The following is a 15,162-nucleotide window of genomic DNA, read 5'->3' as shown; positions in this document are numbered from 1 at the left end:
GTATCTTCAATGATGAAAGCAAACAGGTCTTTTTTGTTTCTAGATTTCGATATTACAGCATTCATGGCTTCAATTTAATTTATGGTGCATTCTCACTGGAATCTCAGATAGTTTGGAATATGACTGCTATGTTCTCAGTCTCAAATTTACTTTCATTCCAAAGAATTAAATAAATGCATTCGATCCTTTTTATAAGAGAAAATTCAAAAGGATAAGGGAAGTGTGGCCAGTGTTTTTAGAATGGTGACTCTTATCACTGTGGTTGTTTTCTAGCAAGTTTGCCTAAGAATTAGGTGGAGTGATTTGTGTTTTTATTGCATTGTCTTCTTCCTTTAGGTCATTGCTGTGTTCAAGGATGTGTTTGGTTCAAATTCCAGCCCATACATGGGAACCAGACTATTTCGTATCACTCCCTATGATGTTCAGGTAAGGAGACTAGAATAATCCTTTATCCTTTGACTTTTTTTTAATGGTTTCTTCTGCTCCCACTACCAGGCACGCTCATGAAATCTCACTGGCATGTCTTTTCAGTTGGGCTACTCGGTCCTTTCCCGTGGGAGCTGTGTTCCTCACCCGTCCCGCCATCCCCTGTTGCTCCTGCACCAGTCATTCCAGCCCCTGGAGTCAATCATGAAGTGTGTGCAAATGAGCTGGATGGTCATCCTGGTCGGGCCAGCCTCTGTGGGCAAGACCAGCCTGGTCCAGCTTCTGGCACACCTTACTGGCCACACATTAAAGATCATGGCAATGAACAGTGCAATGGATACTACTGAGCTGCTGGGTGGATTTGAGCAGGTAACCAGTCTGCCTTCATATTTTTTGGCAAAGTGTAATAAACCCCGTGATCTGACTGAGGGTCTTCTGAGTTGGTGGTGACCAACTCTGACCATAGGGTATTCTCTGACCCTATGATGAGTTCATGTCCTCTGGAAATTACAGGTTGATCTTACACGACCTTGGAGGCAGCTGCTAGAGAAGGTGGAGGGTACTGTAAGGGCACTGTTAAGGGATAGCCTCCTTATCAGTGCTGATGATGCAGAAGTAGTGCTGCGAGCCTGGAGTCATTTCCTCCTGACATACAAGCCTAAGTGTCTTGGAGAAGGTGGTAAAGCTATCACGATGGAGATTGTCAACAAACTGGAAGCAGTGTTATTGCTTATGCAGCGACTCAACAATAAAATCAACTCATACTCGAAGGCAGGTATGTATATTTGGATCGCTGTATCAGGCACTTATCATTGCTTATATTGTGTCCATTTACACGTAACAGATTTACACATGTTTTGTATTAATTTAATAATTATTAACGATCAGAACTTGTGGGAAAGTTTGGCCTAGAAAGTAAAATGCAGCTGAGGTAAAGTATTCAGAATAGTTGATCATGAAAAATCAAATTGGAAAAAAATTGGTTACCATGCTTTGTGGTTTATTTTGTGTGTAATCACCTATAATGATAAAACAGCATATAAAACTTGTATTGTTATCGGCTATTTTTTTACTCAGTAATTTCTCAGGAAATAGAGCGTTTTAAACTGAAGAGTAGGAGTCTGAATTCATAGGATGTGTTTATTCATTTGTGTGGAGATGGAGGAAATACATCATTCTGTATGCCATTCAATTAACATGGAAACTTCTCTGATTTTGTGGTGCCACTTTCAGAGTGGTGGTGAGCATGCTCTTAGGGAGGATTCAACCTAAAGGCCCATAGCTTGTGTCTGTCACTATGCTTGTCTTTCTTTATTTCCAAAGCCTGCTTGTAACTGATTACAAAGTGTTGATTCCTTATGGCTGAAGAAATCAGACATCCCACTTCTAGGCCAGCAAATGTTTAATCTGTGGCGGTGGGCCACTCATTTACTTACTTCATTGTTGATCCGTCATTTCTCACTTTAAGTCTGCCATTTGAACTTGAAATCCTTTACTCATTCACTCTAATTATAAAAGATATCTGATGGAGTCACGTGTCATATATTTTTAAATGGGTATTGTAAAACTCATTATTGAGTTAAGAATTTCTGTTGTAAACACTATACTGAATATATGTACTTTTAATCACCATGACAACACTGCATTATAGGAAGGATTATCTACATCTAATAGATGAAGATGTGAGTGTTCATGTGAGTGAAGGCAAGTAGAAATTACTTGCCTACAGTTTTGCAGTTAGCAAGTGGTTGGGCTATGGTATGTTAAATCTAAACGTTGTTACTACCTCATCTTTCGAAGTAGAAATCCAATGTGTATTACCTTGTGATATGAAAAATAGTCATAAAACAGTTTCTAACCAAAAGGATCATTTGAAAATTTTCCAGGGAAGGGCTATATAAACTATAAAGCATTTGTCTAGTAATTACCAGTTATTACTATAATCATATGATATGCTCATTATAAAGGAAGCGCAGTTTGCACTGTGTGAAGTTATAGCACTTTCATTTAGTATAAATGCACTGATAGGTGAGAAACATCCTTTTGCCATTTGAGAAACCATAATACAGAAAAATCATTTGCCACCTCTATCACCCTATAGTCAACCCCAAGTAGCTATTAATACAGAGAGCCATTAAGAAGTATTTTCTGTCTTAAACTTAACTTTCCTATCTGTGTATAAACAGAAGCAAAACATTCTTCTATTTATTCTATTATGAAATCTTAAAGACCTTGGCTAGAAGTATCAAGCTTCCTTTTCATAAACTTAATTCTTGGTTTGAAGTTAAGTGCTGTGGATGGTGATTCTTCCTTGTGACATTTCAGAGTTTGCCAAACTTGTTGAAGAGTTCCGAAGCTTTGGTGTGAAGCTTATACAGTCAGCCAGTGGCCGTAGCCATGGCACATTTGAATGGGTTGACAGCATGTTGGTTCAGGCCCTGAAGTCTGGAGACTGGCTTCTGATGGACAATGTTAACTTCTGCAAGTAAGAACCTTATGCCTAATCATCAGTGGTCCAGCTTGAAATTTGGGATATGCTTGTCAAAGTAGAAACCCAGATAGAAGTGCTGGTATTTTGAAGATACTATTTTTCTTAATTATGTAGGCACCCTCAGCCATAGTCTATAGACTTCTCCCTATGGTGAACAGTTGTAGTTTGTCATCAGATAGCTGTAAGATTTCAGCTCTGTATGATAATTTTGAGCTGAACCAAAGGCTAACAAAATTGGATTACTTCTGGCAATGTCCTTTGAGTTAGGCCTTTTAATTTAATATCAGAAGTCTTTTGTTAGGGTTTCTTTAGTGCAGTGTTTTCTAATGCAGAGTCTGACACAGTGCAGGCATTTATTAAATGGCCATCAGTGACACAGAGATTCAACCACGTATCATTCTTGATCTCACAGTAAGGCAAAGGACAAGTGTGAAACTATTAACATAGAAGTTAACTATTAACAAGAAGTGTTAACATAGAAGCTACTACAAGTTAGATGATGGCTATTTCTTCATGGAGCATTTATCTGAATGTTACAAATTGAAATCCAGCCACCTTAAATGGATTTGATAATGTGGAGGGATTGGGGGCAGAAAAAGTGGAAAGGTTATAGTACAAGGAACTTTTCAGTATCTTTAATTTCATTTATTCAAAAATATCTTATGTTTTACTGTGTATAAGGCCCTGGGCTATGTGCCTAGGGAAGTGAGAAGGGAAATAATGGGGAATCTACTTTGGAGAGATCACTGTTGTATCTAGGTGAGTGATTGTGCCAAAAGGAAATGTGAGTCAAAAGCATTTGGAGCCCCGTGCATGGAAGGAAAGAAGAGTCAATGCAGCATGTTAACCTATCCTCCATCTGAATTCTGTCTCTGCAGCCCATCAGTGTTGGATCGTTTGAATGCTTTGCTTGAACCTGGAGGTGTCCTCACTATTAGTGAGAGAGGAATGATAGATGGATCCACTCCCACGATAACACCAAATCCCAATTTCAGGTATTTATAGCTCTTACATTTCTGCCTCAGAATCTGACAGCTTCAGTAGCAGAGGAAGATGTTCAGTAGGACTTCCTTCTATATTTTATTTATAAACTGAATCATGGGGAAGTTCACCCATTTATTAATTCACTTAACAAATGCTTACTGAGGCTTTACTATTTGCCAGGCACTGCTGGGCTGTGGGAACATAGCATAAACAAGAGGAGCAAGGTCCTTGCCTTGCATTGGTGACAAAGGTGGGAAGCAGAGATACCAGTCACAATCCTTTTGCAGTAATTTAGGCAACACATCACAGTGGCTTAGATGAGGGTGGTCCAATGAGTTGATTTGCTGATGGACATGTGGGTTGAGAAAAGAAGAATCAAGGATGACACCTATGTTTTTGGCTTGAGTAACTGGGTAAATGGGGTTGCCATTCATTGGTAAAGGAGCAGGTTTAGTTCGGGGAGAGTCTACAGGGAATCAGCTGTTTACTTTCAGACATAAATGAGAGGTGTCAGATAACTAGATGAAGATGTTGATGGACATTCAATATATGAAGCCAGTTGTTTCAGGAGACTACACTTGCTTCCTGTTCTGCTGTCTGTAGGTTGAGTTAAAATAATGAATTAGTACAGCCTACTTTGGGGAATATCTGAAGGTTAAATTTTTAGAGTTCTCAATACTAAAGGTACACTGGATATATATCATACACAGTTCCTTAGGAAATTGTTTTAGAGAAAATCTTTTGCTATATTGATGCATACTAGAAATAAAAGATCCTTGATGTGAATTCTGTGACAATGAGCCACATAGGATTTGCCCTCACTGACTGATGCTGAGCTACACCTTTGGTTGCACTGGGATCTAAAATAGTTTTTTTATTTGAATTGCTATTTTTCTAGACTTTTCCTCTCGATGGATCCTATCCATGGAGATATATCCCGAGCTATGAGAAATCGTGGACTCGAAATCTACATTTCAGGGGAAGGGGATGTGAGCACCCCAGACAACCTGGATTTGAAAGTTCTGCTGCACAGCCTTGGATTGGTGGGGAACAGTGTATGTGACATCCTCTTGGCTCTACACACACAGATCCGGAGTACTGTTGTAGGTGAGGTGCTTGACTTTTGGGCCTTTGCAGAGTTTTAGTCTTCAAGAAATTTATGTTATTCCATTGGACTGCTAGTCAAAGATTTCTTACATTTAATGTATATAGAAATTATCAGGAAAACTTGTTAAAAATGTGGATTTCCAGACACCCCAAGAGATTGGGTTTAGCAGGGCAGGGCGAGGCACAGGAATCAATATCTGAAAGACGCTTCCTATGTCATTCTGATGCGAGTAAGCAGAGGCTAACCCTTGAGTAATTCTGCTTTACGCACTGAGGTTTATGAAGTTTGCCCATCATTTCTCCAGGGTCATCAACAGCCTCTTGAAGCTGGAATAAAGAGGAAACTGAGTTATTTAAAGCAGACAGGTGTTACTTTTTTCTAAATGTTCAATTACACAAAAAGGAGCGAGATAATAAATGGAGTATTGCTTGTTGGTTAACTACTCTGTGTTGGGTACCATGCAGATTGTTTATTTAATCTTTACATTAGTTCTGCAAGGCATATGTTTTCATTTTCCAGAGAAGACTCAGAGTTTGAGTAATTTATCGGTTAATAGTAACAGCTGGAATTTGCAAATAGGTCTGTTGGATTTCAAATCCCATGGTCTTTTATGAGGTTACACTCAACTTGCCACCTTCATTGTGTGTCAGCATTAGATTAAGGGTATATGTGACCAGGCTTTATCACATCTATAAGTGAGTCCTTCATAATAAACTGCAGACAACCAGAGAGAAACAGGGGAGATAGGAATACAAAGGTTCCTACGGGTCCATTGTGCCCTCGGGGGCTCTAGAGTCTACTTAGAAGGTTTTGTAAAGTAAGTATTTGGGTGGGGCTGAGTGGAAGGAGGTTTGATAGAAGGACAGAATTTATCCATTTTCATTGGAGATTTTAAAGACTATTGTTTATAGATGGCAATTTTTTTTAATAGGTTCTCCAACATCTTCTGTATCAACTCTAATCCGGACAGCCATACTGATTGTCCAGTACCTGCAACGAGGGCTGAGTTTAGACAGAGCCTTTTCTGAAGCATGCTGGGAAGTATATGTCTGTTCCCAGCATTCACCAGCAAACCGGAAGGTACTATGAAGTATTGCAGAATGTTTCTAAGTTGTAATACCCTACATTATCCAGTACAAGGAAATTTTAAAGGTGGCAACCCAGTGACCTGAGAGAGTTGACCACCGCAGTTTGCTTTAATAGAGATCTAGTATCCAGGTACTTCTCTGGAAAATAGCTTGACTATAAATATTCCTTTTTTTTTTTTTTGAAACTTAACATGTAATCAGGAAAAGTAGAATTTAACTTGTGTTTTTCATTGAAGAGTGATTACAGGTTGTTGTGAGGTGGTCACATGGAATATTATTACTTTGCTGTTTTTTGGTGAATATCACTTTTATGTTGGTACCACTGTATTGTGTTTTTGTCTCCTACCAGCTTGTACAGGCTTTACTGGAGAAACATGTTTCTTCTCTGCGAGCACATGAAACCTGGGGAGACTCCATTCTTGGCATGGGACTGTGGCCAGATTCTGTGCCCTCAGCTCTCTTTGCTACTGAAGATTCTCACCTGTCTACAGTCCGAAGTGATGGACAGATCTTAGCATATTGTCTCAACAGGATGAGCATGAAAACCAGCAGCTGGACAAGGTCAGTGGAGCCTTCAGCTTGTGTCTCTGGTTTCTTGACTGGTTTTTGTTTTTGCTGGAAATGGTCAGGACACAATGTATTTAACTGGAGCATTCTGTGGCCATTTATTATGCAGCTGTCATAGTTTTATTGTTCATTGTGATACCACTCACTATTTATTATTTACTAGGTATGTTTTACCTTTCTTCCTCTGTGGAAGACTCACCTTTTCTCTCTTACCTTTGATCCAATATTTGTGAAAGGGGTTTTCTCAGTTATTTGGAATGTGAAATAAAAGGTTATTCTAGTACTGAGTTTATTCATTCAAATGAATTTCAGGAGTCAGCCTCTTACCTTGCAAGACTTAGAGAAAATTATGCAGTCCTCCAGCCCTGAGAACCTGAAATTCAATGCAGTCGAAGTGAATACTTACTGGATCGATGAACCAGATGTTTTGGCCATGGCTGTTAAATTGCTCATAGAAAGAGCAACCAATCAGGATTGGATGCTCAGAGTTAAATGGCTTTATCATTTAGCCAAGAATATACCGCAGGGGCTTGGTGAGTAGAACAGCTTAATTTGTCCAGTGATGTGATTTATATACATTTATGCTATTTAAGTGCCTCAGCAGCTGTGTTAATCTGTGACTACACTGTTAAAATTACAGTTGGGAGATCTCCTAGGAAGATATTTGTGGCCTAGCATTACTGTTGAGGAGCAAGTCTGCCTGTAGATGTGTCACAAGATAAACTTTTGTTTCCATGTTATCCTTTAGCATTTCAGGACATATTCACCTTCCTAACAAATTCAAAAGGAAAGCATACTGTATTATTTTACTTTTTAGTTTTGAACATCTGCTTTTTGTGCTGTACTGCTGCTGCAGAACCATTCTATCTGGGAAAGGTATTAGTTTTGATAAATGCATTTCTTCTAAAAATATGTAAGATTCTAATCTTATTTTAGTTCCAGTGTTCCATGTTGTCCCACTTGGAGTTGTCCCTTGGTATCTGTGGGGGATTGATACAAGGACTCTCCCTCCCCCACCCACCCAGGGACACTAACATACGTGGGCGCTAAGGCCCCTTATATGAAATGGGATAGTATTTTCATATACCCTACACACATCCCCCTGTATGCATTAAATCATCTCTGGATTACTTAACCATACCTAATACTATGTAAATAGTTGTAGTATGTTGTTTTAAAACTTATATTATTTTTGTTGTATTTTTATTTTTTGTTTTTTTAAATTTTTGAATATTTTTGATCTGTAGTTGGTTGAATTCCACACATGTGGAACCCTTAGATATGGAGAGCCACCTGTACTTTCTTTGTAGTTCTTTCATTTTAAGAGAGGACAAAGCAACAATAACAACATTGCTTGAATTGTAAAGTATGGAACATGGAATTTGTTGGTGGAGATTAAGTAATTGAGTTTACATGAGCCTTTCTACTTCATGAGAATTTGTCGATAAACCAATGGATATTTATAATATTTTGTAACACATGTGGTCATCTGTTTAAATATGTGTAGAGAATTTTTATAAATATTTTTGTCTCTGTTATCCTATATGATAGCCAGTAGCCAGCCACAGAGAGCGACTAAAATGTAAATGTAGATTTAAAAAAATCAAAAATCCAGTCCTTTAGTTGCACTGGCCACATTTCAAGTCCTCATATATAACTAGTGGTTATTCTATGCAGCTATAGAACATTTTCATCTCTGCAGAACGTTCAGTTGGATAGCACTGCTTTAGAGTCTAACACTGGTTTCACCTTCCTCCACAGAGTCCATACAGATTCATTTGGAAGCCAGTGCTGCATCTCTCAGGAATTTTTACTCACATTCCCTCTCAGGTGCAGTCAGTAATGTTTTCAAAATATTACAACCAAATGCGACAGGTATGAACTTTTGATTTGTAGCTCTCAGCACTGTTTTGGAAACTTATCTTTTGAGTTTATGGGGAAAAGATCTTACCTGTTAGAGGTCTCAACATAACAGTAGTTTTTAGAAGACTCATGATATGCAGAAGCAAATTTTCCCTCTTTTTTTTTTTGAAACTACCTTCCCCCACTCCCCAGTGGGACAGGGTGTCACTAAGTTGCCCTGGCCTCAAATGATCCTCTTGCTTTGGCCTCCCAAAGTGCTGGGACTAGAGGCTTGAGCCACCATGCCTGGCCTGAAACTATCCATTTATCTTCCAGCTTCTGAAGGAGGCTGATGATATGCCATGGAGTGAAAAGAATCTAGCAGTTGGAACACTGGGCTGTGGTACCAACTCTGCCACAAACTGGCTTGGGAGATTTTTGGCTTATCATTTACTGTTTCTGCCTGTGTTTAGAAACTAGGGGAATTAAGCTCTTATTTCTCTGAGGTCCCTTCCACCTTTAACTTTGTGTTGTCTACCAGTATTGTTAGTAGGAAGAGTTTCAAACCACGAGATATTTGACTTAAAGGAAAGTTAAACAGGGTCATTTAGTTTAAGAAAATATGAAACTTTAATGATAGATATGGTGGCTTTTACCTGTGGTCCAGCTACTTGGGAGGTTGAGATAGGAGGATTGCTTAAGTCCAGGAGTTTGAGGCTGCAGTGAGCTGTGATAGTGCCACTGACTGCATTCTAGCCTGGGCAACAGAGCCAGACCGTGTCTCTGAGAAAGCTTTGATGACAAAGTTATAAAACCATAGTGATGACAGAAATAGACATCTAAGATATCTGATCAAAGGAAGTATTCAAAATTTATTTTTTTAAAATAAGGAATGAGAGAATAAACATTTCCTAGAACAGTGTAATATTAACTTGATTGACACAAGCATTAATTAGGAAAATGGGCATTTTCACAAGACCAGATTTAAAATTTTCTACCTCCATCTTCATTTGATGTTGATCAAAATATGCCACTGGCCATTTGGTTTAGAAAAAAATAATGCATGATGCTTTTGTGCTAAATAATTCCTTTATGTGCACTAAAGATCATGGAGTGAATGGGAAGAAATCAAACAATAGAGAAAAATACTTTGCTAGTCAAGTTATGGCTGAACTAAGTCATGGCTTTCCACTATGAGAGGATTGTAACTTTTACAAACACAGTTCTACAGTAGCAGCTTTCATTTTCAGCAGGCCTCACTTGTCTGTTGGAACACATTGACTCTAACTGTCCTTTTCAGTTTTGTAACCTTTTTATCTTACTAAGCATTGGAATATGGGTTCCTTCCTGAATGTACCTGCTGTTCACAGTATGTCCTGGGTAGTCTGGGTAGTCTACTACATGGTGGATGATCTTAAAACTTAAAGTGCTCCACTGAACCGTCCTGCCAGCCACCTTCAACTTAATGTTACCCTTTTTGTGTCTTGCCTTCCTTCCTTGGGTTTTCACAACTTCTGGAGAGTGTCAGTCTCCTCCTGCTGCTTCACAGAAGTTGTGTCAGATGTGAGCCAGAGGATTGTGGGGCAGCAGCAGCCACAGCAGCAGGCACACTCTGATTATAGAGAAATTGTTTTTAAGTTTAAAAAAATTGCCTTGTTTTCTTAATGAAAACAGATAGGTGTATTCATTCGTTTTCTGCCATGTACGTAATTTTTTTTTTTTTGAGCTAATGGTGACCACTGTGTAATTTAGCCCATGGATTAGTGTGATATCAGGAAGTGAATTCATTGGTTGGAATTGTGTTCTAGTAGGGATTACCTTTTTTTTTTTTTTTTTTTTTTTGAGTCGGAGTCTTGCTCTGTCGCCTGGGCTGGAGTGCAGTGGCCGGATCTCAGCTCACTGCAAGCTCCGCCTCCCGGGTTTACGCCACTCTCCTGCCTCAGCCTCCCGAGTAGCTGGGACTACAGGCGCCCGCCACCTCGCCCGGCTAGTTTTTTTTGTATTTTTAGTAGAGATGGGGTTTCACCGTGTTAGCCAGGATGGTCTCGATCTCCTGACCTGGTGATCCGCCCGTCTCGGCCTCCCAAAGTGCTGGGATTACAGGCTTGAGCCACCGCGCCCGGCCGGGATTACCTTTATATCCTGCATTGGGGTGAACTTTCAGTACATACAGATACTTTGCATTTGGAAAAGAAAGAGTGTAAAAGCTATTAAACCCTGCTGTTCTAGTATTATGGGATGAAACTCATGGTGTTTACTGGTTCAGCCTCTTCCCCATCAGGATTCAATGTGCTCAAAGTAAAGCAATGAAAATATTCAACTGAAGCTTCCCAGGCAAGGAATTTAACTCCAATATTTATGATTTTTGTTTTGTTCTGTTTTTAAACTAGATGAATTTGTGATCCCTCTGGACCCCCGATGGAATATGCAGGCTCTGGACATGATTAGAAATTTGATGGACTTTGACCCACAAACGGACCAGCCTGACCAGCTCTTTGCCCTTTTAGAATCAGCTGCAAACAAGTAAGTGAAACCTGCTGCCCTGGGCACTGTTTGCCTCGCTGGCTTCTCAGATTATACCTTTCCTAAGAATCTGTCAAACAGCTTATGTGTGTTGAATTTTGTGAACCTGAGAAATTGTGGGGTGTTGGACATGATTGCCTTTATCGTATGATAATCATATTTCTACTGTTTTCTGTTTTTGTTTTGCTTTTGAGACAGGGTCTAGCTCTGTCACTGAGGCTGGAGTGCAGTGGCATAATCTTGGATCACTGCAATTTCTGCCTCCTGGGCTTAAGCCATCCTCCCACCTCAGCCTCCCAAGTAGCTGGGACTACAGGTACACACCACCACCACACCTGGCTAATTTTTGTACTTTTTTGTAGGGACGAGGTTTTGCCCCAGACTGGTCTTCTGAGCTCAAGTGATCCACCTGCCTCATTCTCCCAAAGTGCCGGGATTATAGGTGTGAGCCACTGTGCCCAGCCTGGTTTTTGTTTAATTCCTAGCAGCTCCTCCCATTTTCACCTACTTGTTTTTACTTGTCTCTTCCTCAGCCATCTCTCTGTCCACATCATTTCCTGTCCTCAAATGTTGGAGACATAATAACACCTCCATACTTATGTACACACTCACATATGAATTTACGTAATTTTCAAAGTGAATCCACAAGTATAGTGTGTACCTCAGAGGTTGCCTTGAAAGCTACCAGCCTCTACTCTGCTACTCCCCCAACTCCTCCATTTCTACCATGGCCACTTTGAAGAGTTCACAGTGCAGTTTGTCAGATCGTGGCAGACCGAGGCCTGACAGTCTGCCTAGACCCAGCTTTCTCCATCCATCGATTTTCTTTCCCTTCACCTTAGTAGTTGCCACTTTCATCTCCATCTCTTTAGTCCAAGATTTGCAGATGCAGGAGAGGAATGGCAGGATGAAGGACCCTGATGTTCCAAGTGTTCCAGCAAATAGAGGATATGATTGAAAATGTTATTAACCGATAACTATTTGTTATGTTTTTTGAATCTCATTCCAGGACAATCATATATCTTGATCGGGAAAAACGGGTTTTTACTGAAGCCAATTTGGTTTCTGTTGGTAGCAAAAAGCTAAGAGATAGTGTTTTGAGAATGTCCTTTGAATTCCATCAAGGTAAGAACATTTACCTTTTGTGTTCTCTAATGAAGTATCTGATTGCATAATGTTGCTGAAGTTGAGGCATATTCAGCATCTACTGCTGTTTACTGGTTTCTTTTAATCTGCTGGCCTGATTTTAAACATGTCCCCTTAGTCAATAGTAATGGCTAACATTTACTCAGCACTTACTTTGTGCCAGGTGCTTAGCTAAATGCTTTTTGTGTGTCCTTGATCTCATTTACTTTTTATAGCCACCTGTGATATACGTCCCCATGTTATTAGTGAGACAGGGAGACACGGAGATGCTCAAGATCACATCTTCAGAAAGTAACAGAGCCACTTGAAAACTAGGTCTGTCGGCTGAAAAAGTGCATATTCATAAGCATTTATTGTAGAAGGGAGCATTTCTCCCATCTTTATTTTTTGTTAATTGAAAAGATAGTTGTGCTTGTTGGAAAAAATTCAAACTATTAAAGTATAAAAATTGAAAAAGTTCATCTTTACATCAGCTACTGTTAGTAATAGTTTCATTTATATTTTCTCATATCTATTGGTGTTAACTATCCATCTAAACATATGTACTTAGTTTTCATTTTATACTTAAATACTTGTAAAAAATATACATTTTTTTCTTTATAATCTGCATTTTTCAGTGAGACATTGTTTACATCTGTAGGTATACATGCCTCAGTTGCCAAGTTTAATAATACAGATTGAACATCCCTAATATGAAAATTTGAAATCTGAAATGCTCCAAAATTGGGAACTTTTTGAGTACTGACATGATGCCACAAATGGAAAATTTTATACCTGACCTCATATGATGAGCCATGGTCAAAATGCAGTCCAAACTTTGTTTCATGCATAAAATTATTTAAAATATTGTAAAATAGAAAGTTTGGACTATGTATATCCCCAAGATATCTCATTATGTATATGCAAAGATTCCAAAATCAAAAAAAAATTCAAAATCTGAAAGACTTCTGATTTTCTAAGCATTTCAGATAAGAGACACACAACCAGTAGTAGGTGAAGAATTTGCTTTTGCTCTTTCACTATTGACCTTTGTACTGGGAATAACATTTAAGTTGTAGATTACAATTTATTTGGAAAATGTCCAGAGATTATTTTAAATCTGATGAAATGTTCTCATTTATGTTGACTCTCAGATCCAGAGAGCTATCACACTCTGCCCCATGAAATTGTGGTCAATCTTGCTGCTTTTTTTGAACTTTGTGATGCACTAGTCCTGCTCTGGGTACAGTCCTCCCAGGGAATGGTGTCTGATGCCATTGTATATGAGGTAAGGAACTGCACCTTGTTTTATTTTAAACAACAAAATTTATGTTTCTTGGTATAAAGATTCTTAGGACTAAGACTAAGTTCAGTGTTGATGTATGCCCAATGTTATTCAAGAAATTTATTCTTAACAGTTTTAAATATACCTATACACATATTTTAAATCTATTGGGGTATAATTTACATATTATAAACTGCATGTATTTAAAGTGTGTAAGTTTTGACATGTATACACCTGTGAAACCATTATCACAGTCAAGATGATGAACATATCCATCACCCCAAAAAGTTTCCTCATTCCCTTTTTGTATTTTCTTCTTTCCTGCTCCTACCCACAACCAGGTAGCCGTTGATCTACTCTCTGTTACTGAGGATCAGTTGTATTTTCTATAGGTGGAATTATGCAGTATATATACGTTTTTGTTTATCTTCCTTCATGCAGCATTGTGATTTGGAGATGCATCCATGTGGTTTCATGTATCAGTCGTTCATTCCTCTTTATTGCTGAATAGTATTCCATTCCATGGATCTACTACCATTTTTTATTTGTTCACCTGTGTTAGATTGTAACAGTTATTTTTTAATCCACTTAAGTCCTCTTAGACATTATTGTTACATGTGGGTTACATGGAGTTTTTAATCCAGATTATTCTAGTAAGTCAAGTAAAGTAGAGCAGCCAGTCTTAAACTTTTTGATCTCTGCCTCTGTACTCTTAAAGGTTCTCAAAAACCCCAAAGATGTTACATCTGTCAGTTTTTACGTATTAAGAACTAAATCTGAAAAATATTTAAAAACCCATAAATATGCTTAAAAATACAGTAGCAAAGAATTTCATGTTAATATGAATAACTTATTTTCAATAAAAAATAGCAATTTCTAAAATAAAAATTGAGAAATGGAACTGTTTTACATTCCTGCAATTCTCTGTATGTCTGGCTTGTGAGAAGATGGATTCTTGTAGTATGTTGTTTGGGATAAAGTTTATGAAGAAAAACTGGCCTCCTATAGTTAGGAGATTGGAAAGGGGAGGAGTATTTTAGTAACCATTTCATATAATTTCAGATATTTTTATTTGATGGCACACCAAAAACGACAAATAGTTTTGTAAGTGTTATTAGCAATGGAGAATCTGAGCAAATAATCAGTGAACTTCTCGTGTTAAAATTCACTGGCCACGGCCAGGTGCGGTGTCTCACACCTGTAACCCCAGCACTTTGGGAGGCTGAGGCAGGCAAATCACGAGGTCAGGAGATCGAGACCATCAGGCTGGCTAACATGGTGAAACCCCGTCTCTACTAAAAATACAAAAAAATTAGCTGGGTATGATGGCAGGCGCCTGTAATCCCAGCTACTTGGGAGGCTGAGGCAGGAGAATCACTTGAACCTGGGAGACGGAGGGTGCAGTGAGTTGAGATCGTGCATTGTACTCCAGCCTGGGGGACAGAGCAATACTCTGTCTTAAAAAAAAAAAAAAATCATTGGCCTAGTTTGCACCTTGGATGGACTTTGACCCTGCATTAGTTTATAGCGCGTGCATTGGTAACTTGGAAAATATTGTTCACTGAGTTGGCACATTTCATTCTTCAATATAAATAAATAAAAAGTCATGCTTGTGAAAAATCACAAATCTCATCAGAAAAATCGTTACCAGGAAGTCATCAAACTCTGTTTTCCAGATTTTTTTTTTTTTTTTTTTTTTTTTTGAAACTTAACATGTAATCAG

At 38.6% G+C, this 15,162-nt stretch overlaps 1 protein-coding gene across 1 annotated transcript in view; it reads left to right on the top strand.

Moving 5' to 3' along the window:
• Window positions 1–15,162, top strand: part of MDN1 (MDN1, midasin homolog (yeast)) — a 205,712-nt gene that overhangs the window by 127,507 nt on the left and 63,043 nt on the right. The window contains exons 40-52 of the mRNA XM_011941954.1: window positions 337–426; window positions 532–795; window positions 940–1,201; window positions 2,752–2,911; window positions 3,796–3,912; window positions 4,800–5,008; window positions 5,941–6,089; window positions 6,447–6,658; window positions 6,977–7,197; window positions 8,426–8,539; window positions 10,897–11,029; window positions 12,039–12,154; window positions 13,309–13,442. Of these exons, the coding sequence (XP_011797344.1) occupies window positions 337–426; window positions 532–795; window positions 940–1,201; window positions 2,752–2,911; window positions 3,796–3,912; window positions 4,800–5,008; window positions 5,941–6,089; window positions 6,447–6,658; window positions 6,977–7,197; window positions 8,426–8,539; window positions 10,897–11,029; window positions 12,039–12,154; window positions 13,309–13,442 (2,181 nt within the window). The remainder of the gene's footprint in view (window positions 1–336; window positions 427–531; window positions 796–939; window positions 1,202–2,751; window positions 2,912–3,795; window positions 3,913–4,799; window positions 5,009–5,940; window positions 6,090–6,446; window positions 6,659–6,976; window positions 7,198–8,425; window positions 8,540–10,896; window positions 11,030–12,038; window positions 12,155–13,308; window positions 13,443–15,162) is intronic.

Source organism: Colobus angolensis, unplaced genomic scaffold (assembly GCF_000951035.1).
Source record: "Colobus angolensis palliatus isolate OR3802 unplaced genomic scaffold, Cang.pa_1.0 Scaffold203, whole genome shotgun sequence".
In the NCBI taxonomy this organism is placed as follows: Eukaryota; Metazoa; Chordata; class Mammalia; order Primates; family Cercopithecidae; genus Colobus; species Colobus angolensis.
This window is presented reverse-complemented; position numbering and strand designations above follow the sequence as displayed.